This window comes from Urocampus carinirostris, chromosome 14 (genome assembly GCF_059441175.1).
Source record: "Urocampus carinirostris isolate Australia breed hairy pipefish chromosome 14, RoL_Ucar_1.0, whole genome shotgun sequence".
Classification (NCBI taxonomy): Eukaryota; Metazoa; Chordata; class Actinopteri; order Syngnathiformes; family Syngnathidae; genus Urocampus; species Urocampus carinirostris.
This window is the reverse complement of record NC_142362.1, coordinates 20,725,584-20,750,391: the sequence shown is the minus strand read 5'-3', so window position 1 is coordinate 20,750,391 and position 24,808 is coordinate 20,725,584. Positions and strand designations below refer to the sequence as shown.

General features: G+C 38.1%; 1 protein-coding gene and 1 long non-coding RNA gene across 3 annotated transcripts in view; one reads left to right on the top strand and one right to left on the bottom strand.

Moving 5' to 3' along the window:
* Positions 1-17,766, top strand: part of col18a1a (collagen type XVIII alpha 1 chain a) — a 34,946-nt gene extending 17,180 nt beyond the window's left edge. The window contains exons 5-40 of the mRNA XM_088353093.1: positions 1,072-1,138; positions 2,286-2,407; positions 2,479-2,505; positions 2,567-2,764; positions 2,828-2,854; positions 2,925-2,987; positions 3,048-3,125; positions 3,189-3,239; positions 3,524-3,646; positions 4,673-4,735; positions 4,818-4,862; positions 4,972-5,094; positions 5,349-5,423; positions 6,820-6,846; positions 6,918-7,016; positions 7,096-7,221; positions 7,292-7,324; positions 9,758-9,793; positions 9,890-9,949; positions 10,015-10,092; positions 10,161-10,196; positions 11,273-11,326; positions 11,411-11,476; positions 11,550-11,615; positions 11,684-11,714; positions 11,942-11,986; positions 12,699-12,733; positions 12,811-12,930; positions 12,996-13,155; positions 13,226-13,290; positions 13,397-13,525; positions 14,659-14,691; positions 14,762-15,061; positions 15,134-15,331; positions 16,607-16,722; positions 16,800-17,766. Coding sequence (XP_088209219.1) covers positions 1,072-1,138; positions 2,286-2,407; positions 2,479-2,505; positions 2,567-2,764; positions 2,828-2,854; positions 2,925-2,987; positions 3,048-3,125; positions 3,189-3,239; positions 3,524-3,646; positions 4,673-4,735; positions 4,818-4,862; positions 4,972-5,094; positions 5,349-5,423; positions 6,820-6,846; positions 6,918-7,016; positions 7,096-7,221; positions 7,292-7,324; positions 9,758-9,793; positions 9,890-9,949; positions 10,015-10,092; positions 10,161-10,196; positions 11,273-11,326; positions 11,411-11,476; positions 11,550-11,615; positions 11,684-11,714; positions 11,942-11,986; positions 12,699-12,733; positions 12,811-12,930; positions 12,996-13,155; positions 13,226-13,290; positions 13,397-13,525; positions 14,659-14,691; positions 14,762-15,061; positions 15,134-15,331; positions 16,607-16,722; positions 16,800-17,016 — 3,192 coding nt within the window. The 3' untranslated portion in view covers positions 17,017-17,766. The remainder of the gene's footprint in view (positions 1-1,071; positions 1,139-2,285; positions 2,408-2,478; positions 2,506-2,566; positions 2,765-2,827; positions 2,855-2,924; positions 2,988-3,047; positions 3,126-3,188; positions 3,240-3,523; positions 3,647-4,672; positions 4,736-4,817; positions 4,863-4,971; positions 5,095-5,348; positions 5,424-6,819; positions 6,847-6,917; positions 7,017-7,095; positions 7,222-7,291; positions 7,325-9,757; positions 9,794-9,889; positions 9,950-10,014; positions 10,093-10,160; positions 10,197-11,272; positions 11,327-11,410; positions 11,477-11,549; positions 11,616-11,683; positions 11,715-11,941; positions 11,987-12,698; positions 12,734-12,810; positions 12,931-12,995; positions 13,156-13,225; positions 13,291-13,396; positions 13,526-14,658; positions 14,692-14,761; positions 15,062-15,133; positions 15,332-16,606; positions 16,723-16,799) is intronic.
* Positions 12,753-22,374, bottom strand: LOC148352934 (uncharacterized). Of its 2 annotated transcripts, none has more exons than XR_015852727.1 (3): positions 22,199-22,374; positions 16,677-17,100; positions 12,753-13,179 (listed from the first exon to the last, which is right to left on the bottom strand). It is a non-coding gene; the product is annotated as an uncharacterized LOC148352934 (long non-coding RNA). The 2 variants fall into 2 exon arrangements; XR_015852726.1 differs by lacking the exon at positions 22,199-22,374 and adding an exon at positions 19,711-19,902.
* Positions 22,375-24,808: the final 2,434 nt, after the last annotated feature.

Genomic DNA, 24,808 nt, shown 5'->3' with positions numbered 1-24,808 from the left:
TATCCCGGGAAATGAAGTGTACTACACCGGAATTATGATACATCAAAGATGATGAATCATAATGGATTTCTAACGCAATAAGACATCAATCACAGTGCAATGCCTTTTTGAACATCTACGTGTTTTGGGAGGACATTTTAAGTGTTTATTCACTTTTCAATGCTTTTTTTAAAATTAAAAATACACACAAAAAACATAAAAATGTACATAAAAAAATCACAAACTGCGTGCAATTGTTTTTTTAGTTTTTTATTTCAAGCATATTTCTTGGCTATATTAGCAGTCAATTAAAAAATATTAAAAACAATACAAAAGCCAAATCAAGCAGACAACTGACAAATCTTCCTACAAATATTTTTTTTTGTTAAAAATATATAACTAATAGGCAAATATATATATATATATATATATATATATATATATATATATATATATATATATATATATATAATTTTAATGTGACCGATTTCTTTGTTTTTAATATGTAAACATTGCTTAAAAAATTAAAAGATTAATAAAAATTGTTTTTAAAACAGAACAAAAAATGGCACACGTAGTTTTCGTCATTTGTGTTAAAAAATAAATACTGTATTTGGCTTTTTTAATATTGGTTAAATAAAGAATATATTCAAGTCAATTCAAGTCATGTTTATTTGTGACACCCTTAATAACGAGGAGTCTCAAAAGGCTGCACAGACTATTACAAACTACATATTTAAATTAAAAAGTAAAATAAAAAACAACAAGTTAAAAACATAGCTTCTTATGATTGTATCTGAAAAACTGAAGGGAGTTTTAAGAGTAAATAAATAAAACATTAAAACCAATTTAAAAAAATGGCTTCTTTCAATTACATTTAAAAAATGTCAGGCATACTTTATTATTTCTGTCAGTATTAGCAATACATAAAAAATACATTAAAATGGAAAGAATTTAAAAAATAGTTCTTTCAATTATATATGAAAACAGATGTGGGGCATATTTTATGTATACTGAATCGTTCATAATACAATGAAACCCCTAAAATATATGTCATATAATGTACAGGTGATTTATTTTCTTTTTCAACAGACAGCGCCACCACCTCTGAGGCCTATTCAGCAGCCGCCGGTGGCCAGGTTACCCGAGACGCACACAGGTGAGCTGTCAAAAAATCCAGAATTGTTATCAGGATCACATGTACACTGAAGATAATGACTGTATTATCATTTGAAAGAAGAAAAAACTTGTATTACATTAGATTTTGTTAAATTTAAACAGTTTTATAGTCTATTGTTCGAAAAATAAAGTAGGTTAAAAAATATGAAGTAGTGAATCCCACCATCTAGTGGTCTTGGGTGATCCTAATAAAATAATCGTGATAAGGATAATAATAAAACAAAAAAACAATTATTAATATTATGGTCGATAAACATTTATCAAATGAATTAAATAAATGTGTAAAAAAATATTAAGTAAATATATTTAACACTGCAAACTCAAGTAGCGAATCACGCTATCTAGTGGACATGCGCAATTCTGCATGGTGTCGCCATCACTAAATAGTAGTGATAATCATAAATAAATCAATAAAAAATGAATATTGTTTTGTATGAATAAAAAAAAATTGAAAAATACATTTAAAAATAAATTAAAATTAATCATCAAAAATATTTGAATAAATGAATTTATTTAAAAACACAAACTAAATAAAAAATAATACATTTATAAAATAATAACAGTTTGAATGTATGTAAAAAAAACTAAATGAAAATAAATAAATAATTAAAAAATAGTTAAATGTATGTCGGGATTTTAAAGTAAAATTAAAAATGAATGAATAATAGTCAAATGAATAAAAACATGTACAAAAATACAAAATAAAATAGATAAATAACAAACAAATAAAACATGTATAGAAAAGTAAAAAAATTATATATATATATATATATATATATATATATATATATATATATATATAAAAAGCTAAATTTGTACCGAAATAAAATAAATAAGAATCTAATCAATAAATAAATCAAATTATGTAAAAAGAAAAAAAAGACTAAATAATAATCAAATACATCAATAAAGAGATTTGATTAAATAAAAACAATAACAATAAAAATGAATTGGAAAATATATATTAAATAATAATTAAATAGATGAATAAATAAAATATTTGAACAAAATAAATTAAAGGAATAATTATGTAATAATCCAAAAAATAAATAATAATCTGTGATAAATACATAATAATCAATTTTAAAAATAAATGCTAATAATTATGATATAAATGTTTATTTTAGGATCAATTGGGCCCAAGGGAGAAAAAGGAGACCGAGGACAGAAAGGGGACCGAGGTGTGTCAGGGCCCAAAGGAGAGCCCGGTTTGGCAGGGTCCCCTCACGCTGGAGCCAGATTGGCCAAGGTGTCAATGCTTTCTGTATTTTCTTTTTCAAAATAAAAAGCTAACAAAATACATCTTGCCCACATTTTTAGGGCGAACCTGGAGAAAAAGGAGCAAAGGTGGGAAATGTCTTCACCAAAAGCAGCTTTTCGTACCTGCTAAAAGTTTTGTGTCCTCCAGGGCAGCGCCGGTTTCGGCTACCAGGGTAAGAAAGGAGAACCCGGCCCCACAGGTCCGCAAGGACCACCTGGCTCCCCCTCCGAGGTCCTGGTCTGCAAAGAGGGCTCTGATCCTTCTTGTGTCTCGGGCGTTCGAGGACCACCAGGACCAGCTGGGGTCCCTGGTCCCGAAGGACCACCAGGAGAGGATGGAGAACCGGTCAGTGACCTTTGAGATTCTGGCAAAACCTGTATCAGAAATCTAATCTAGGTTTTGTGACAGGGAGATCCGGGAGAAGACGGCAAAAGGGTGAGTAGCTTAAAAAACTAGTTTTGGTACAAGAACGGATCTGGATCGATTACCTTCCTTCTGGATTCAGGGTCCAGATGGACCTCGGGGCTTCCCAGGAACCCCTGGAGATCCTGGACTCAAAGGGGACAAGGTGAGAAAGACAACAACTGTTGACCAGTAGTGGGTAAGCTAACAGGAGTGACGCTTACAGGGTGACCGTGGCGAGGGGCAACCGGGCCCCAGGGGCCCACCAGGACCCCCAGGACCTCCTGGAACAGGGAGCAGATCTGTGAGTGAATCTCGAGTCTGGAAAGTGACTGTTTCTTTTGGGTAATGGTTTTTGATGTTTCAGACTTACGTGGACATGGAGGGGTCTGGATTTCCTGATCTGGAATCAGTTCGGGTAAGTCCGATAACAAAGGAAAGACCGGATTTGTTTTAATGCAGAATTGTCTTTCAACAGATTTTTTTCCGTTTTTTAGTGACTCAAATCAAATATTTCAAACCCAAATAAAACAAGAGATAAATCGGGACTTTATCCATTTCAAAAACTTCTACTCAAAAACTGTACAGTTCTAAAATCTAAACTGCTAATGTTGCTCATTACAGACATTTTTGAAGCTGAATCCAACAATGGAGCATATTTAGTTCTTCATAGCATGTGTTTTTTTTTTTTATTCATTTTAGGGTCTGCCGGGTCCACCAGGTCCACCAGGCCCACCTGGAGTTCCCGGTCTTGCTACGCCAAATACCGGATCCAATTCGGTAGCAGTTGGTCCCCCTGGACAAGATGGAGCACCGGGGCAACCTGTAAGTGCCAAAGTTTACCATTACATTTTGCATTAAATACAAAATACATAGCTATCTTAATGTCATAGACTGGCTACAGATTAGCAATTTTGTCATTTTACTGAGCCAGTTGAGAGATTTTAGAAACAAAAATAAGCCACCGAAAAATAAACTTGCATTAAAAACAACAACAATAATGGCTAAATGCTAACACTTAATATGGCATCTCATAGAATGGCTACCAATTCACATGTACTTAGATAGCTACATTCATGCTAACACTTTATACAAAATTGCATTGCTTGGCTACAGATTAACGTTGTAGTCAGTCCTTTTTCTCCAGGTTCATGCTAAAAATTACTTAAAATCTCATAGGGTGGCTACAGATTAGCATCATTGTCAGGTAGCTGGATTCATGCTAAGACTTTAGACTTAATCATACTGACTGGCAGATTGATATTGTAATCAGGTAGCCAACTTAATGCTAACACTTAACAAGAGATTTCATAGACTGGCTAGAGATCAGCATTGTAGTCAGGTTGCCAATTTAATCAACACTTAACACAAAGTCTCACAGACTGCCTACAAATGAATTTCGTAGTTGGGAAGCTAGCTTATTGCTAACCCTTAACACAAAATAGCATCGACTGGCTACAGATTAGCATCATAGTCAGGTAGATAGCTTTATGCTAAAATTTTATACAAAATCCTAAAGACTGGCTACAGGGGAACGCTGTAGTGAGGTAGTTAGTTTCATGCTAACACTTCACTTGAATCCTCATATACTGGCTACAGAGTAGCATTTTAGTCTGGTGGCTAAGTTCCTGCTAACACTCAACACGCGAACTTAGACTAGCTACAAATTAGCATTGTAGTCAGGTAGCTAATTTAAAGCCAACACATAACACGGAATCGCATAGACTGACTACCAATTAGAATGATTCTCATTTAATTTAATTTGAATGAGCTATTCAGGAGATTATAGGGGAAAAAAAAGTTTCAAAAATGTTATGACGACTTATCCTGACCCGAGGTTCTGGTCCACAGGGTTTGCCCGGTTTACCTGGTGTTGACGGGCATCCGGGAGCCCCAGGGCCCAAGGGAGAAAAGGTCAATCTGGCATTTGTAATAACATAACCCCCCTTTTGATTTTGTATATTCACAGGGAAACTTTTTGTATGTTTTTTTTCAGGGGGATTCTGGCTTACTGGGTCATCCAGGACCAGGTGGACAAAAGGTAATCATATAGTTTTGTTTTGTTTTTTTCAGTTAATTAATTCTAATCACCTTAATGAACCATTTGTGTGGGGTGTTGTGTTGTTTTTGTTTTTTGTTTTTTTGTCAAGGGTGCTCAAGGAGAGTCCGGCTTGCCGGGACCAAACGGAGAGCCTGGTTTGGCCGGTTTGCCTGGACCCATGGGACCTGCCGGACCCCCCGGGCCCCCGGGGTCCAGAGTCCGTGTTGGATTTGTAAGTTCTGGCCCCCAAAACGTCAGTTTCAGTTTTAAGGATATAAATATTTGAATTTAAATCCTTTAAAAAACATGGAAGTCCCCCCCCCAAAAAATGCACTCATTCAATTTGTTTTGGAAACAGTGACTCCAAGTGGACAAAAGTAAAAACTGCAACTGAAATTGCAAATATTAAATCAATTATTAAAACAAATAGTAATAAATGAAATATAAATTAATACATATTTAATATTTTTCACGTTTTTTCAAAAGGACGACATGGAAGAAGGATCTGGCGGGATTTTCTCTAATGGAATTCCTGGGGCAAGAGGACCTGAAGGAAGACAGGTTTGTTATCGCAGAAAACTAATATATTGACGTAAAAAAACGTATTTGGGACTAAGTGAGGTAGTATATTCTCGGTTTGTCACGCAAAATGAATAGCCTTGGCACAGATTATATATATTTTTGGGGTGCGAGGCCCTGTAAACTACAACAACAAAAACGCACTGGAAAAAGTGAATGACGTGAAAATCCGTCTTTGGCACTCTGTGAGTTAATAAACTATACTACGTGGTTAAAATGTAAGCACTTTTTGTTGGACAACAGGCAATTACCCAACCTTGGTTTACTCCAATTATATTTCAATGTTACATTTATCTTAAACAAAATTTAGCCATTTGATTTGTATTGTTTATTGTGTCTTTTATCATCACATTTAGTATTGGAGTCATTCAAAAGTAATCTAGAGTAAAGTTACATTACTTTAATATTATAGTAGTTGAATTACGTTACATGTTTACCCTGGAGTGCCGTGTCTATTCTCGTTGTCAACAATGTTCACTATGTTGTTATCAATGACAATAAAAACAATTCTAACTTGTCATACTTGACATTGTTATATTGATTGAATTAGGATACAGAAAACATTTGTTAAGATTTGTGTGAGGGAATACCGTAGGGTGATATAGAATTTACTAAACTGATGGAACACACAAAACAGAATGTAAAAAATGTAATAGAAAAAAATAATTTTTGGTTGATGAAAAATTGTTAAAGGATAAAATAGGTTGAGGTATCCACTCAGTGCCATGCCAGTAAGAAGTCACATTTCCTAGAAAATCACAATGACCCATTATACATTTTAAGAACCAGTCCGCAAGATACTCATGTGGTCTTAGGGGTCTACTTGGTGGCCGCAGGCACCAAGTTGGAGACCCTTGATCACAAGAAAAAATGTTAACAAAGAGTCATCGCAGCCATCCATCCATTATCTGCACCGTTTATCCTCAGGGTTAAGCATGGGTGGGAAAACTTGGGGCGCGGGCCGCACTGGGTTGAATAAATTGACGAAAAGGCCAGGTCAGAAGAAAATATGATTGAATAATTTGCGTTTTTTGTATCTGCTGATACATTAAAAGATACAAAAATATAACAGATCACAATGAAATATCATTAAGATTACATTCTTCAACAGGTAACTAGTAACTGTGTCCCAACCCTGAGTGCCAAAGACATATTTTCAAGTCATTAAGAATTATGATGATAATATATAATAATAATAATAATACATTTAATTTCAAAGTGCCTTTCAGGAGACAAGAGGTTGCCGTACTCAGAATAGAAAACAGTAATATTAATTTTTAAAAAAGAATAAATACAAACAAAAAATAACAACAAAGCATTTTAATGTTTTAAGAGCACATTTCAAAGCAGAAATTGAAGATTTTCTTTGTATTTTCAGGGTCCATCTGGCTTGCCTGGACTTCCAGTAAGTAACCAATAGATTTAGATTTATAACCATTTGAGTTATTCAAAACCAGACTATGTTGATTCCTGCAGGGCAAACCAGGTTTACCAGGTCTGGCCGGTCAGAAAGGAAGTGAAGGTCCTGAAGGACGAGACGGACAACCGGGATTGGACGGATTCCCTGGAGTCCAGGTCCTGGTCTTATTTTTGTCCCCCAAGAACATATATAACTTTACCTTTTCTATATTTTTTGTGGTTTCCTTTATTACAGGGCTCAAAAGGCGAAAAAGGCGATAAAGGAGAGCGAGGCGATCCTGGTCGAGACGGAAGTGGACTCCCCGGTCCACCTGGACCACCAGGACCACCTGGACAATTATTTTACCAACCATCTGACAATGTAAGAGGAAGTTGCTAAAACTTCTTTGCAAAGATATTGTGAACTAAAAAAAATTTTTTTTTCACTACAGTTTAACAGTGCTGTTGGCGGTGTTGGCCCTCAGGTGTGTATCAAACCTTTTTGATAAAAATAACTAATAATTAAATTTCATGTCAAAGATATCAGGAAAAATACCTGAAAATGAGTTACTTTTAACTATACTATTGTATTCAATCAACTGACAATGCTTGTTTTCAGAAGATTCAACGCATTTAAGTTGTTCGTTCAAAGTTATTTTGATTTTTCACAGAAGTCTTCTTTTTCCCTCTTTATAATGTGCAAGAGGCACTGGAGGCCCAATATTTAGTCATTTGGAGCCATGCTATAATATCCAATCATCCAACACGGCCCGTTAGAAAGATTATAAGCATATATAATCCTCTCCTTATTTGGATTTTCTACAGAAGTAGTAGTACAACTTGATCGTGTGTCCTCTTTGCCTCATCACAATGCCAGTGAATTCGTCACACAAATCGCTAGAAAGGTTCGAAGCATTTTATGTTATTATTATATAATTGGATTTTCTCCAGAAATAGTATCACAACTTGGTTGTGTCTCCTCTTCACCTCTTCATAATGTGTGCGAGGCACTGTAGAGCTTGCCCATAATCAGTCAGCACAACTTGTTAAAAATATGATAAGCATTTATGTTCCCCTTTAGAATATATTTGATTTTCTACAGAAACAGTGGCAAAACTTGTTTGTGCCTCCTCTGTATCTCTTTTCAATGTGCGCAAGGCACTGGAGAGCTCATCCATATTCAGTCAACACTATTTGTTTGAAAGATTCCAAGCATTTATGTTTGTCTTTATATTAGATTTAGATGTTTTATATAAGTAGTAGCACAACTTCGTCGTTTATCCTTTCTACCTCCATATGATGTGCATGAAGCACCAGACACGACTTGTTATAAACATTCCAAGCATATAGGTATGTTATAAGATATTTTTATTTTCTATAGAATTACCGTATTTTCCGCACTATAAGGCGCACCGGGTTATAGGGCGCACCCCAAAAAAATAGTTTTTGGTCCTATATTTGACATACATAAGCCGCATTGGATTATAAGGCGCTACAATGGGAACGTCGACAAAACAGTCAGATAGTTCAGTCCAACTTATTACCCCCTTAACATTCCGAAGGCTTGCAAAGAAGCAAATACGTATCGTAGACACGTGCGGATGCGGTGTCCGTACGATGTCACTCAAATGCATCGTTCCAAATATCATTCGGAAGGTTAAAGTCTTGGGATTCAAGAAATGCCAACCATTCCTTAGTTTCTATTTTCTTTTTCGCTCGCAACTTTACTGTGCATATGACAATAAACACTTGGAATTGAGTTGAATTTAAAAATAGACACTCCATTCCATCCATTATCTGCACCGCTTATCACAGAAACATCGAGTTCAGTCTGAAACAAGATACTGGGAAAATATATAGCCGGAGTAGCTCATCGAAGTCGTTGTGTTCAATAATAATGTGCAACCATGGTCCTCTTATATCCGTGAGTGTAGTAAATCCAGGAGAGTAAAATATTTACAAATACAGTACAGAATAGTAAAATATTGTTTCCTCTATGCCGTAGTTTGACCTAACATGCAATTCACATTCATCTTTTTCGGCCAATTGCAGGCTTTGTTTTGCCCCTTAGCCTATGCGAGCCAGTAAATGATAAAAAACATCCGCCCCCTTTACCTCCAAATAACTTTAGCCAATAGTGATCGATTCAAATGATGATTGACACATTGGTTAGCCAATGAAACGCCAGTATATAAATCCCAGCATACACCGCGGACTACTCGCGTTGGGGGGAAAATCTAGTCGGCGGCTGCTTGGATTAGTTGCAAGACTTTGCGACTTAATATTGATCCATAAATAAGGCGCAATGTATTATAAGGCACATGGTCAGCTTTTGAAAAAAATAAAGGCTTTTGGGTGCGCCTTATAGTGCGGAAAATACGGTAGTTGCAGAACTTGGTTACAATTACTCTGTACCTCTTAATTATGTGCGCGAGGCATTGGATTACTCCTTCATAATCAGTAAACACAACTTATTAAAAAGATTAGAAGGATTTTTGAAACTCATTAGAATATAGTTATATTTTCTATAGGGGGAATTGCAAACTAGGTTGTGTCTCCTATCTACCCTTTTATACAGTACACAAGGCACTGGAGACCCTGGCCATAATCAGTCCCACCAGGCTATTGCGATTGTACAGGCTTCTGAGAGTTAGGAAGTATTCAATTGTAGTAGCACAACTTGGTTGTGTCTCCTCTCTACCTCCCTAATGTGCACGAGGCACTGGAGAGCTCGGCCTGGGTCAAGTTGTTGTTACTTAATGGCCTTTAAAACTATGAATTTTGTTTTGACACCAATAGCCATAATTGGCTAATATTTAGATTTCCGTGCTATAGAATTTGTAAATTGTGAATATCATTTATCCCTAAAAAAATGCATCATATGTCCGTCCTAACAATTTTTGTGTGTTTCCGTCAAGGGTGGACCTGGTTTTCCGGGTCGAGCTGGATTTCCCGTAAGTCAGTCTTTTGAATCATTTATTAGCTTAACATGTCTAGGTAGAATGTCAAAGAATTCTAATGCTGGATTCTGATCTTTGCGGTTTTGTTAGGGTCCTGTGGGTCCAAAGGGTGAACCGGGCAACCCTGGCTATCCAGGTTATGGCGTCAAGGTCGGATTGAAGTTGAAAATCATCACTTATGCTACATTCGCTAAGAAGTTGTTGATTTTTTTCAGGGCGAGAAAGGTGAACCGGGTGTGGTCCTAGGACCCGATGGAAATTCCGTCTTCTCGCCAGGCCTTACTGGTTTAAAAGTGAGGACTAGAACTTCTAGAACCTTTAGGTTTGGATCTTCTGATGTGTGTTTCCACTGTGATTTCAGGGAGATCGGGGACCTCCTGGACCTTTGGGACCCCCTGTAAGAATTTACTTATTTAAAAATATGTTTTTGGGTACTTGTTTTTCAGACCTTCTAAGGAAATAAAGTTTTAAATTAGAAGTTGGATATTTTCGGGATATATTATTAGGAGGGTCAAACAGAGTTCCCGAATGTTTGATCTTACATTACACAGTCCAGCGTTTTTCCGAATTGCTCAGTCCACAATTAGTAGATTTTGGGAGTCCACAATTGAAAGGATTTGGGAGTACAGTCAATAAACATGCCCAATTAAAGTCGCCGTCGACGATAAAGCTCCGTTGGGGTAGTGCAAGCTGATGTTTAGCAGCGGGCAGGAGATATAGCGCTATGCTAACGTTAGCATCTGGTGAAACTGTTAGCGGTGGAAAGTATACAGCAAACACAAAGACCACAATTAACTCTCCCGGTACATAGCTAGAAACTCCATATCAAGTGAGCATTGTGTATCAATGGTTCGACTATTATTGTAGCGCGTAGTCTCCAACCCCTGTTTTTACCGGAGTTCTCGTCTCGTTCGAGCCGGTGATGTAGTGCGGCGTCGGGAAAGCCAAGACTCCGTGATGGCAAAAAAAAGTCCTCCAATTCCGGACGTTGTTTGTGGCGATCCGCAGCTCAATTCACTCATTGTGGACGGATGGATCTGGCGTTGGTTGAACATGCTTGGGAGCGCTGGTCTGTGTGGTCGCCTTCTTAGCTTAGCTCAGCCTTTGCTCCGTCATTGTCATTGTCGGCAGGCAGCAAATCTTCCAGGGAGATCCGGTGGTCTCTGTATATCCCTCGGGATGTAGTGGATATTATTAATTAATAGATTAATAGTCCTTTTAGGACATTTTAATGGTTCTAATGTGGTTAGAATCATAAAAAAAATAGGAATGTGTGATTCTGTACTTGTTTTGTAAGACCTTTTAAGAACCTCTTTTCAGATTTGTCAATCATTGTGGGTACCAATATTCCTTAAGTGGATAAACCCATTTTCCACTGTTAAAACATGGTTTTAGAGTTAAGCTTTATATAAGACTGGTTGGGCAATCATAGAATAATTAGTCCCCCATTTCAGTTTTTTTTCCTTCAAACAGGGACCATATGGACCTCAAGGGATCAAGGGTGAGATCGGAATGCCTGGAAGACCTGTAAGTGCCAAAAACACATTACCACGTCATCTGTACACAAGAACACTAAAAACAAATCTCAAAAAGGAACGTTGCCACTCCTAGGGTCGGCCTGGCGTAAACGGTTACAAGGGAGAGAAAGGAGAGACAGGTTCTGGTTTTGGATACCCGGTAAGTGACTTTGAGTCCATCTTAGGAGACTTTTGAAATTTGGGGGGAATTATTTAATAATTTATTTCATCAGGGGGCTCCTGGACCACCCGGTCCACCAGGACCACCAGGACCAATGGTACCACTGGATCGCTTCAGCGTGAGTTAGCAAAACTGTTAGCATAGCATGGCAGCATTGAGTAACACCAAATTGTATCTCCTCTGCAGTCCTACGACGGAACCTCCAGGAACTACCCAGGTATGAAATTGTGGAAATAAATCCATTTTTTTCACATTACAAGGAAGTCAGTGATCCTGTCGGGAAGGTACGATTAAAGGAGGCTCTCAAGATGGGGGAGGAATAAATGAATCCTGGTCTGAGCTTCTATTGTTGCAAGATTAATCCATCAAGTCTTACTCAAGTTGAGATATAGAACGATTAAAAGCTGAACTTCCATGTGACTTTTTCTTTCTTTTTTATTGCAGCAATTAAAGGAGAAAAGGGAGAACGAGGCCTACCTGGCGTCCCTGGTAAGTCCTTGAAATTAACTCGTTCGCTGCCATAGACAGCTATGGATGTCAAAGACTGCATTTTAGCTTTTTTTGACATAGCTAAGTGTCAAAGATCCATTCTAGATGGGCTGCCGTATTCGCCTACAGATGTCAAAGATGTTATAAACATCTAAGATCCATTTTTGCCAGGCAGAAATTGAAGGATTCAGACGTCAAATATCCGTTGTGACCAGGCTAACAGTGATGGCCACAAAACACCAAAAATATGTTCCGTAATGGCTGCTATAGACGACTACAGACGTTAAATATCCATTCTAGCTAGGCTGGCATTAAAGGCTACATATGTTAAAAATCAGTTTAGATGGCCTGTAACCTTTAGCAAAAAAACATCCTAGCTAGGCTGTCATTAACATCAAATATCCATTCTATCTAGGCTGCCGTAGATTGCTTTAGTCGACAAAGATCCATTCTAGCTAGGCTGTTGTTGACGGCGAAGGACATCAAAGAGCCATTCTTGCATGCCTGTCATCAAGGGCAATTATCTATTTTAACTAGGCTGCAAATTTTTAAAAAGATCCATTCTAGCTACACTGTTGTCGAACACTATAAATGTCAAATATCTATTCTAGCTAGGCTGCCGTTTTGGCTGCAGATAATGAGTTCAACGCAGAACAAAATATTATCCAGGAAACTGTTTACACAAACTACAAAAACACATTTGTATTTGCAGGAACTGGCTCTAATTTTGATCTTCACGCTTTAAAGGTGAGCACAAAAATCAAAATTAGGGAATTGAACTATCGTTTTTAATTCTCGATATACTTTATGCATTTTTCTAACAGAGAGAGCTCAAAGGCGATCACGGCGAGCCGGGAGTCAAAGGTGAAAAGGGTGAACCTGGCGGCTATTACGACCCTCGTTTGGGAGGACCTCAAGGACCTCCTGGCAATCCGGGCTTACCAGTGAGTGACCCAAAGTCCAAATCCTCTCAAGCTGAGCACTTAAAGTCTTGTTTTCTTTCTATTAGGGTCCAAAAGGTGATTCCATAACAGGTCCGCCTGGACCTCAGGGTCCACCTGGTCCGGCTGGGGTCGGTTATGATGGACGCCCAGGTCCTCCTGGACCACCTGGACCACCAGGCCCTGCCACGTCTCCATCGCTGCCTGGTGCTTTTTGGCCCGGTCAAAGTGAGTCTAGGTCTCGAACAGGACCTATTGAAAAAACGATCCGTCATAACTCCCATGTTTTGTTTTGAAGCTGCCAATGTACCAGGACCTCCTGGTCCTCCCGGTCCACCGGGAAGTCCTGGACACTCGTCTGGAGTAAGGAAGTCTTTACTGTTTTGGAGCATAATTGGCAACCAAATCCAGTCCTCGAAGACGAAGATCCTGCATGTTCTGATTCGGTTTTCTGCACTACTGTCCACAGGTGACGGTTCTCCGGTCCTACGATACTATGCTAGCTACCGGCAGACGGCAACCGGAAGGGAGTCTCATCTATGTCCTCGACAAAGCAGACCTGTATTTGCGAGTCAGAGATGGTCTGCGACAAGTTCTGGTACGGTATTTAATCTTTATCGAAATACAGTGAACCCTCGTTGATTGCGGGGGTTCGGTTTAGGAAATAATGCGTGATAGGCAAAATCAGTTAACTAGGACCTTGGAGTTTGTTTTTACAATTGTTATACAGTAGACCTTGGAATACATTAGTTTGTTCTAAGGTGAAAATCGCAGAGTAAAAATGGCATATAGTGGGGGATAGAAACCAATGCTACTGCTTAAGCTTTTGTCGCCTTCTTATTTTTAATAATCGTACCGATCGTCGAGTTGATTGGTTACGGCCATTTTACTTAGCCAGGGTAGGGATATGTTTGCCTTCTTCTTATTTGTTGACAATCAAAAGCTTTGTTTCCGTGGTTATCAAAATTTTGCTTCTTCTTTTCACATCACTGAAAGCCTTGTGACTCATAGCTGTAAATTCTAATTTCATACTCCAAATTTTAAAGTGGTTTGTGTGCTTCCTTTGAATTTCTTAATAATCAAGGGCATCGTTTCCGTGATTATATTTTAGCTTCTCCGTTTAGCATTACTGCAAATCCTCTGTCCTGTATGTCTGAAGCGATTTGTGTGGCTTTTTTGTATTTCTTAATAACCGCACGCTTTGTTTACACGGTTATTCAGGTTTTTGCTGATCCATTTAGCATCAGTGCAAGCTTTGAGACCCATAGCTACAAATTTACATTTTTATACTAGATTTTAAAATGATTCGTGTGCATTCTTGTCTTTCTTGATAATCGCATGCTTCGTTCCATGGTTTTTGCTTCTACCTTTAGCATCCCGCAAGCTTTTGGACCCATAGCGAATAAACACAGTAGGAATAATATAGTATTGTATCACAATAAAGTCAAATACTTTTTAGCGAGGGTTCACTGTGACCCAAATTTAGTCCGAGTGGTACGAGTACAGTAATCCCTCGGTTATCGCAGTTAATGGGGACCAAAACCACCCGCGAAAAGTGAAAATCCGCGAAGTAGCGATGCTTAAAAAAAAGATTTTTTAATTTATTTTTTTTTATTATTTTATTTTATTATTATTATTTTTTAGACCAGCAAAGCTCTGAACCCGCGAACGGTGAACCGCGAAGTAGCGAGGTCCCACTGTAAAAAAAAATTTTGTTTTCTTTCTCCACAGTTGGGAGACTACAACCCTTTCTTCCGGGATTTGGTGAGTCCAATTCCACACCGTTTTCCAAAAACCGAAACCTTGAATCTTCCACTAATCTCTTGTCTTAAAGGACAATGAAGTGGCTGAGGTCCAGCCCCCGCCTATTGTCTCGTACCCGCAGTCCCACGAGCAGTCCCCCAACAATGGGGCTGGACGTTATCCTCAGGGACCCCTTGAACCGCCATCCCACCCTCCGGTGGACCCCCGTTACCATCCTCGGTATGACCCAAGGTTACCGGACCCGAGGAACTCGGGTCAAACCGACGGAACCCTGGCGGCAGGCCAGGCTGAGAACCGATACCCTGTCACTCCATCTCGAAGACCCAACCAGCCTCTACAACCTCCTGTGGTCCACAGACATGGATCCGGGGTTGGTTTCTTTACCTCGGTCCCTAAGGTTCTTTAACAACACCTGATCCATGTCGGTTTTTCTGCTTTTTAGCTTCACCTGATGGCCCTGAACGCCCCCCAAAGTGGAAACATGCGCGGGATCCGAGGGGCAGACTTCTTGTGCTTCCAGCAGGCCCGAGCTGTTGGACTTAAGGGGACCTTCAGGGCTTTTCTTTCCTCCAAGCTCCAAGACCTTTACACCATAGTCCGCAGGTCGGACAGGGACGGCTTGCCCATCGTTAACCTCAAGGTCAGAGCTTTTGAACATTTATTTTAAATGATACTTATTAACATATTTGCTTCTTAACGAAGGAAAACAACAGGGGTTTTGAGGGGTGACTTCCTTAAGAAAAACAATTTGTGTGCCAATTTAATTCTAGTGGAACAAAAAAACTTTTATTAGGTAAAAAAAAAGAAAAAGATTAATTTGAACACTAGGCAAAAATACATGAACTATCAAACCAATGTTAATTTTTTATGGAAAAAAAAAAATCATAGGTCAAAAAAATTGTATTACTTTTACTTAGTGAAATACCTAGCTAGAGATTGCTGCCATGTTAGTCGAGAATCTTGCTGCTACTCTGTGCTCTGTAGCACTGGTTTTCATTCGCATTCGACAATAGACCCATCTAGTGGTCGAATATTAGACTTTGGGGCTTTAAGTAAATAAGGTTGAAAATATAAAACTATTTTAATTATTATAAATAAGTAAATAAATAAATAGAAAGGGGGCATCACGGCGGCGCAGTGTGCGGCACAGTTCTAAGGTCTTGGGAACCTCCTGTGTGGGTTCAGCTACCGGACTTCCTGTGCGGAGTTTGTATGTTCTCCCCGTGCTTGCGTGGGTTTCCTCAGGTCACTCCGGTTTCCTCCCACATTCCAAAGACATGTATGCCAGATTAATTGGCCAGTCCAAATTGTCTCTAGGTGTGAATGAGCGAGCGAGTTGTCTGTCCATGTGTGCCCTGCGATTGGCTGGCAACCAGTTCAGGGTGTCCCCTGCCCACTGCCCGATCATCGCTGGGATGGGCTTCTTTACCCCCGCGACCCTACTGAGGATAAGCGGTGCAGCTAATGAGATGAAATAAATAGAAAGGCAAATAGGGGAAAAAATAAAACTATCTACTAGGGTTGCGTAAAAAAGAAAAAAGAAAAAAAGAAAGCTACAACTACTACTATGTTTTGGTAAATCGAAAAGGAATACAAATAAATGAAAAAATAAATCTGCCTACTAGTGTTGGATCAATAAACATGAAATAAATAAAAAAGCTAATCACAGGGTAAATTAAAAAGAATCTGTTATGTGAGGCGGAGCCACCGCTGACTGACAAGAGTTTACTTGGGAACAAAGAGAATTACCTAGATCGACAAAGGAGATCAGGAACATCAAAGGCAAACACAGATCTGACAGCCTTTGCTGTTGGCACATTCAGGTGCGGGCAATGAGTAAGAGGTGTAGGGTCTGCTAGATCATAACAGGATCACCTCAGTCTTTCGCTGACCTCTAAATATATCCTCCTCTCAGGATCAAGTTCTTTTCGACAATTGGGAGTCGATCTTTGGCAACAACGGCGGGAAAATGAGAAGTGGCGTACCCATTTACTCTTTCGACGGCAGGGACATCTTAAGGGACAGCGCATGGTGAGTCTCCACCGTCCAATCGTGGATCCAGACCACAACTTGACCCCGCACCCATCCCCCGTGTTTTTTCTGGGCAGGCCCCACAAGATGGTTTGGCATGGATCCAGTGCTAGCGGGCAACGGCAAAGCGAACGCTATTGCGAAACGTGGCGAGCCGGCGAACCCGCCGTGACCGGGTTAGCTTCGGGTCTGGAGGGCGGCCATCTTTTGGAGCAACATTCGAGAGGATGCGGCGAGGCTTTTGCTGTCCTCTGTATTGAAAACGCCTCAATGGCGCCACACGCCGCCAAATAAAACCATTGCGGCAGACTTTTGAATCCAGGCCAAAGATGGAAGGCTGCCTTTGTGTTCTTCTGAGGGTCCGGCAGTATGGAAGCCCTGAAGGGATAAAATGCAATAGATGAAATTTAAATGTCATTATTATAAAGTATGTACGTCATAGTCCTTAAAATCTATGATTGAAATATTTCATCATTCTTGAATTCAATAACATTATACTTTCATGATCATGTACAAACATGCTATTATCATAGAATGACCCCATCTGTCAATTAAACCACAGGAGACTCAAGACCAATGATGCAGTATTTATCTGTCCTGTATTCCCCCTGGTTTTATTGACAGCCGGGGTCATTCTGTAATAAGACACTCTCATGTGTGTGTGTATATATATATATATATATATATATATATATATATATACATACATACACCCATCCATTATCTGCACCGCTTATCTTCAGTAGGGTCGCGGAGGTGCTGGAGCCCATCCCAGCTATCAAGGAACAGACTGAACTGGTTGCCAGCCAGTCGCAGGGCACACAGAGACAGACAATTCGCTTGCTCATTCACACCTAGAGACAATTTGGACTGGCCAATTAACCTGGCATACATGTTTTGCGGAATGTGAGTGCCCAGAAGAAAACCCACACAAGCACGGGGAGAACATGCAAACTCCTCACAGGAAGGTTCGATCTCATGACCTCAGAACTGTGCAGCACACACGCTAACCACTGCCCCGCCATGCTGCCCATATATATGTCTAAAAAAATAATGAAATGGCATTTTTCATCATTACATTTTAAACAATAGTAAATGCATATAATAATAATTACAAGTTGCCCGTTATTTCCGAAAATCCTTCGTTCTACTTATTTCATTTTTGCAATTCAGGGCTTTCATACAGAAAAATTAAAAAAAAACAGTAAAAGTGTTGACAAATTGTATTCATTGTTTCGTTGTGGTCAATTTTGACCTTTTCAAATGTTATACTCCTCTTTTTGTGTTGTTTTCTGATTATGTCTATTTTTATTTTGTAGTGGTGGGGTAAATTTTGGGCAAAGACGATTTTGAATTGAAAGAAAATATTTATTTTTGAAATGAAGTTATATAAGGACTAAAAAAATGAGTTTAATGGAATTACGGCTTGCCCAAATAGTCCCATTTTTTACTTTTGTTATTTTTTAATGGTGCCTTTTCCATTTCGTAAACGCACAAACAGCACTCCTTTTCAAATTTTCAGATTTTTTTTTCTGCAATCATTGTTTTTTTTTTATTGTTTTTGTTCATGACCGCTTTTCCATTTCTGAAGCACATATGACACTCAATTTTTTTGAAAAAAATCCTTTATCATTTTTTAATTCAATTTTTGCATACATTTTATTTTTTTCAATTACCTTTTACAATGCCTTTAACCATTTCATAAGCACAAGTACCACACTTGTTTTAATTTTCTTCTTTCTCCCGCGGTGCTTTTTAATTTCATAAGTACTCCTATCTAAATTTTTAATTTTTTTCACAATTCCTTTTACATTTCATAAGTGCTAAATAATATTTGTTATTCTCTTTTTCCCAGTTTTTATGGTCCTTTTTCAATTTCATCAACGTATATGCAACTCTCCTTTATTTAGAAAGAAAAGCCTATCTTTTTTTTCATGGTGCCCTTTACATTTCATAAGGGCACATACCACATTCCTTTTTCTTTCTTTTTTACTGTCTTTTTATTTTTATTTTTTTTAATTGTCTTTTGTTGTTCTTTTTCATTATTTTTCCTTACTGTCCCATTTCCATTTCATGAGGGCACATCAAACAAATTATTGTTTAACCAGTTTTGTATTCCTTTTTATATGAATTTTAATTTTCCCTTTTTATTTTGAACATTTTTCATTTTTTTTTCCATTTTTTAATGAATACCGAGGACCTTTTTTCCCCCAATGAGATTTAATAACCCCTGAAACTGGTGAGTACAGATGACCATTTTGAATAAAGTTTTTTGTTTAAAGAAATATTTTCTTATAACCCGTCTTTTGAATGCTTGACTATGCATTTCCTTTTTTATTTTTTTTTGGGGGGGGCGAGGGGTCTTTAAGGCACTGAATAAACGTCTTCAATCGCCAGGGTAACAGCATGTTTTTGCACCCTTTATTTTATAAGTATCATTTCTTGTTAAAAAAAAGTCAAGTTAGGTTGACCTCACACTCCTCAAGAATCCTTTTTGAGACGTCCTGCTGTGTTAATCGTGACGGTTATAAAATTTGAATCCATTTTATGAGTCGATTTGATGCTTTTAAATTCCGACTTGTCAATTTGTCAGGGAATATCTCTCTTAAATTGGAGGATTTTAAAAGAAGTAAAATTGGGTCAACGTTGCCCAGTAAATCCTTTTAAATCTCCACTTGATAGTTGCTAGGAGTTCTGTGATCATATTTGATGAAAGGAGACTAATTTGAATTATTCAGGTTGGCCTGATTTGCTGGATTCGGTTCTTCGAAAAACCACACAGGGAAATGTTTTCTGACACAGGTCTTGTATCAAAGGCTAATTTATCATCCCTTTAGAGTGACAGTGTGTAATAATTCAACACTAGAGTCCTTTCGGAAGCCTAACAGAAATCAGTTGGTAAAATTAGCTAGCCTTTAAATCTCCATTAGTGACAACAAACCACCGATCGAGCTGGAAACACCCGGAGCAGCTGAAAAGAGCCCATACCTGGAGTTGGCAAGAGCTTCTGTAAGTGGCTAACTTTACAGGCCAGCGGGAGATACAGTGAAAGATGGAGTTAGCCAGAGCTGGTGTAGGGTGCGGGAGAAGCTACTAAAGGTCACAAAAAGAAAGTTAGACTTGGTCAAAGCTAGTGGAAGTGGCTAATTTTGGCAGCTAGCGGGAGAAGCTACCAAAAAGCCAGTAAAAGATAGCTGGAGTTGGTCGGTGGTTCTGCAAGTGGGTTATGTTAACAGCTAGTGGGGGAAGTTATCAAAAAGGACACTTAAATATAGCTGGAGTGGGTCAGAGCTTCAGTAAGTGGCTAACATTAACAGCTACTGAGGGAATTTCTGAAAAGACCACTAAAAGATAGCTGAATTTGGTCATATGTTGTGTAAGTGGCTAACTTTGGTTGCTAGAAGGAAAAGCTACTAAGAAGGAAAGTAAAAGATACCTGGGGTTAGTCATAGCTGGTGGAAGTGGCTAACTTTAGTGGCGAGCAAGTGAAGCTACTAAAAAAGCCAATAAATGATATTCGTGCGAGTAAATCTGAAAAACAAAGAAGCAGCTAACGTTCAAGAAGATAACTTTATCAGAGAGAAGCTACTAAAATGTATGAACAGCTGTGTAAGGTGAGTGGCACTGAAGAAAAACGCAAAATGAGCTTACAAGAATTTTAGTGGCTAGCTGTAGCTATAACCTGCAGCCAAGTTGCTCGCACGAGTGGCTAGAGAAGGAAACTGTCGAAGGTGCCTGGATGACCTCACCTAACACCTTTTGCTTGCTTAACCAGCTGTAGAAGGTGAATGACACAGAAGGATAACGCAGGATCAGCTAACAACACCAGTAGTGGCTAGTGGCGAGCCATAGCCTGCAGCCAATTAGCTAGCATGAGTGGCTAGGGAATGAAACTGGAAAAACACACTAGATGTCTGAATATCGGGACTCTGCAACCAGTACACGCAGGTTTCAACCATGGAAGGTAAGTGCTAGTTAAGCTAGGTTAAGTCAAGTCAAGTCATGTGTATTTTTATAGCCCTTAATCACAAAGAGTCTCAAAGTGCTGCACAGACCACAGATTATTGAAAACCACAGACTATTATGACACCATCCCCTCATCTAAAACCTACATGAGGGCAAGGAAAAACTCAAATACCTCAATATGAGGAAAATAGAGGTAATCCCCCCCCTTCCAGTCGGGTCAAGATATTTTTGTTTATACTTGAATAAGCGGTAGTTTTTTTTTAATCCTTAATTGTTTTAATGGGTAGAAACCTAGGTACCACTGGTAAATGTTATCTTGGAAAATCCCTTATTTGGGCTTCTGTAGTTTAAAGATGGCGGATAAACAGGTCATGGTATGTCATGAAAATATTGTGAAAAAAGAAAAATCATAAGTCATGTATACTTAAATAAGAAATTATGTTTGTTAATGTGAATTTGACTAAATGTGTTATTTTTTAATGATGTATTTTAATATACAAAAAAAAGAATTTATAACCTAAGTAAAACAAATTCTCAAGGTCAAAAACACACAGAACTAACAGGGAATGCATATTCTTGTGAAGCCTCATTGAATACAAAAATGAATGTGTCCAGCGCATTTCCATTAGAAATTTCACTTAACATGCCAATCAAACTTCTCGTTTCACAGCTTAGACGAATTGAGTGTCTTAAAAAAAATCCTGCCGTATCGCCGTTTCCTCAATGTCTCAGCTCAAGAAAATCTTTACCGATTCCTCCAGCTCTTAATCGGCCACATCTGGCTTAAGTGACAAGCCTCTAGCCTCCGGGGCAGCTATATTTAGTGGCTGATAAGTAATAACTAAGTCCTAACAGTGGGAGTTAATTACAATTGGGGGAGTGCAAAAAAAGACCGGCTTGGCGGCAATCGTTGACAACCCAAACCACAAATTTAGCATTAAGCAAACCAATTGTGCAAACTTAAAGGAAAATTCATGACTTGTGTAGCGACCCTCTTTCATGCACGACACAAGGTTTCACAATCTCTGGGTTTATTGCCTGCATTCAATAAACAAAACAATACAAAAGTCAGGGGCCTCTGTTCACGACTGCAATTATCTTCAACGCTTACAAATTCACATAAGCTACGGCAAGCAGACAACATGCGAGCACATTAATAATGAAACTTCGATAATAACAATGAACATAACTTTCACACGTACCTGCATTCAATAAACAAAACAATACAAAAGTCAGGGGCCTCTTTTCACGACTGCAATTATCTAAAATATTAAAGATACAAAAGAACGGGTCATCACTCAACAGGCCGCACCTCGTGGCGTGTTTGCATCAAAACACGTTGCATCTTCATTTCAAGCTGTATTGCTTAACTTCTTATTTAGTGCTTTTTTAATATATATCATTTAGAACAACTTATATATCTTTATATACAAAAATAATTTCGAAAGCAGCTCAAATATCTAGCAAAATATGCATTTTTTTTATCCAACTGATATTGGGCACATCTTACCTTCAACGCTTACAAATTCACATAAGCTACGGCAAGCGCTGAAGCCCATAAAGTGCCAAACGAAAAAAACAGTCGCAGACGCCCATGACTTAACAACTGAATGAGGTACCGGAATATTAACAGTAATACAACAAAAACACAGATTTTTTGAGAATTCAAAAAAAAATTCAAAACAATCAAATTTCAACTCTGTTACACCTGGTTGTCCGTAAATGAAGTAAATCTCCCAAAAGATGTATTTGACTGTAGCTAGCTTATTCACAAATGTAACATTAAACAAATCAATGAAGTGCTGAACCCATGAAGAAAAAATCAGGACTTGCTTGTATGGGAATGCAATGAAAGTTACTGGACAGCATTTCCCTCTGACATATACATAGCTAACGAGGACAACTGGAGATCCCTCAAACCGCAAAAATATTTATCTGACAGCAGTGCAGCTTGTTTACAAATTTAGAACTAAACAAACTAATAAAGTGCTGCACCCATGAAAGAAAAATCCTAACTTGGTTGTCTGGAAGTAAATAAATTGACATTGTCTGACATTTAGATAGCTAACGTTTACATCCCCAAAACCCCTAAAAACATTTGTCTGACCACAGAAGCAAATTTTGCATTACAAACACACTAAAGATGTGTAACCCCATGACTACCATGGGGGCGCTGGCGCCCCCTATTTTCCAAGTGCTGTTTAAAATACCGTAACCAATATGAATAAAAATATCAAATTGAATCAATGTAGTTTTCCAAAACACCCACAAGGTGGCAGCAACTTCTTACAATCGTATCTCACAGGCATTTACGTATGGCAACGGACTAATCACAGGCAAGAAATGACACAGACTGGGCATAATAATTAATGTATTTTGTAAAGCATTTTTGTTATCTGTAACCAATAAAAACATTTGAATCCTTTGAACATTACTTTATTAGTTTTTATTGTCAGAGGGGTACTGCATTGGGGTATTGATGGGTTATGTTTGACGTGGTGTCTCCAGGATTGACTTCACCGTCTACCACTCAGGCCCATAAATGCCTGTTTCATGGTGAAAAATAGTTGACTATATATCGACAACTTTTGTATGTATTTATAACAGTTCATATTTCCAGTTTATGTGTTCATGTTCAGTTCCAGTCTGTATTTTATTATAATCCTGAAAAATCCAAGTCCGTTTTGTGTTTTGTTTTCATTTTAAAATTGTATCAAATTATCTTAACACATATTTATGGTAGATATTGAAAGTTTTGGGTTGTTCTGGAAAAAAAGAAGTGTCAAAAGTAATAATATGGCCAAAATAAAACATTCCAAGCGGCCTGCCTGTATGATATTCGGTCAATAAAGGGTTAAGAAAAATTCATGACCAGCTGCTCTAGAAACAACAGAAGTAATTGGATAGCATTTTCCTCTGACATTTAGATAGCTAATGAGTCCGACCCATTAGATTTTGGCATTGACATCCCCTAAACCCCCCAAAAGATTTGTCTGAACACAGCTAGCTTGGTTACAAATTTAGCATTAAACAAACCAATTAAATGCTGCACCCACTGAGGAAATTTCATAACTTGCTTGTCTAGAAATGAAATAATTGGGCAGCCTCTGGTGTTTAGCTAGCTCTCGAGTACAACTACATATCCCCTAAACCCTTGAAAAGATGTATCTCACCGTAGCTAGCTCGGTTACACATTTAGCATTAACAAACCAATAAAGTGCAACACCTATTAAGGAAAATTCAAACTTTAATAGTATGTAAATTTCCCTGTGACATTTATATTGCTAACAAGTACAAGTAGAGCTCGCCCAAAACCCCAAAAAGATTTATCTGACCAAAGTTAGCTTTATTACTGATTTAGCATTTAAAAAAACAACAAAACAATGAAGTGCTACACCCATGAAGCAAAATTCAAACTTGATAGTATGAAAAACAACTAAACAACAGTATTTACCTGTGACATTTAGATAGCTAACGAGTACAACTAGAGATCCCCCAAAACCCCCAAAATATTCATCTGACCACAGCTAGTTTGTTTACAAATTTAGCATTAAACGAACCATTGAAGTGCTCCAACCATGAAACCGCATATCATGGTTTGCCTGTCTGGAAAGGACGTAATTGAACAGCCGCCGACATTTAGTGAGCCAACAAGTGCAAAATTGTACATTTCAGGCTTTAGAGATTCCCCAAACCCCTTAAAAAGTGTTTTTTTTTTCTCATTGCAGCTAGTTTGCTTACAAATTTAGCACTTAGTAAAGCAATAAAATGCTGCACCCATGAAGAAATATTCATAAATATTTGTCGGGAAATGAAGAAATTGGACAGCCTCTGAAATTTAGATCGCTAACAAGTAGAACTAGGGATTCCCCCAAGCCCCAGAAATGACTTTAGTTAGCTTTATACAAATTTAGCATTTAACAAACCAATGAAGTGCTGCAAGGATAAAGAAAAATTCATACTTCATTATCTGAAAATTATCTAAGTAATTGAATAGCATTTTTTTGGATAGCTAACGAGTCTGACTCGTTAAGTTCTGGCTTTTAAGATCCTCAAACCCACAAAAAATGATTTTCCTGACCATAGCTAGCTTGTTTACAAATTTAACATAAAGCTAAAC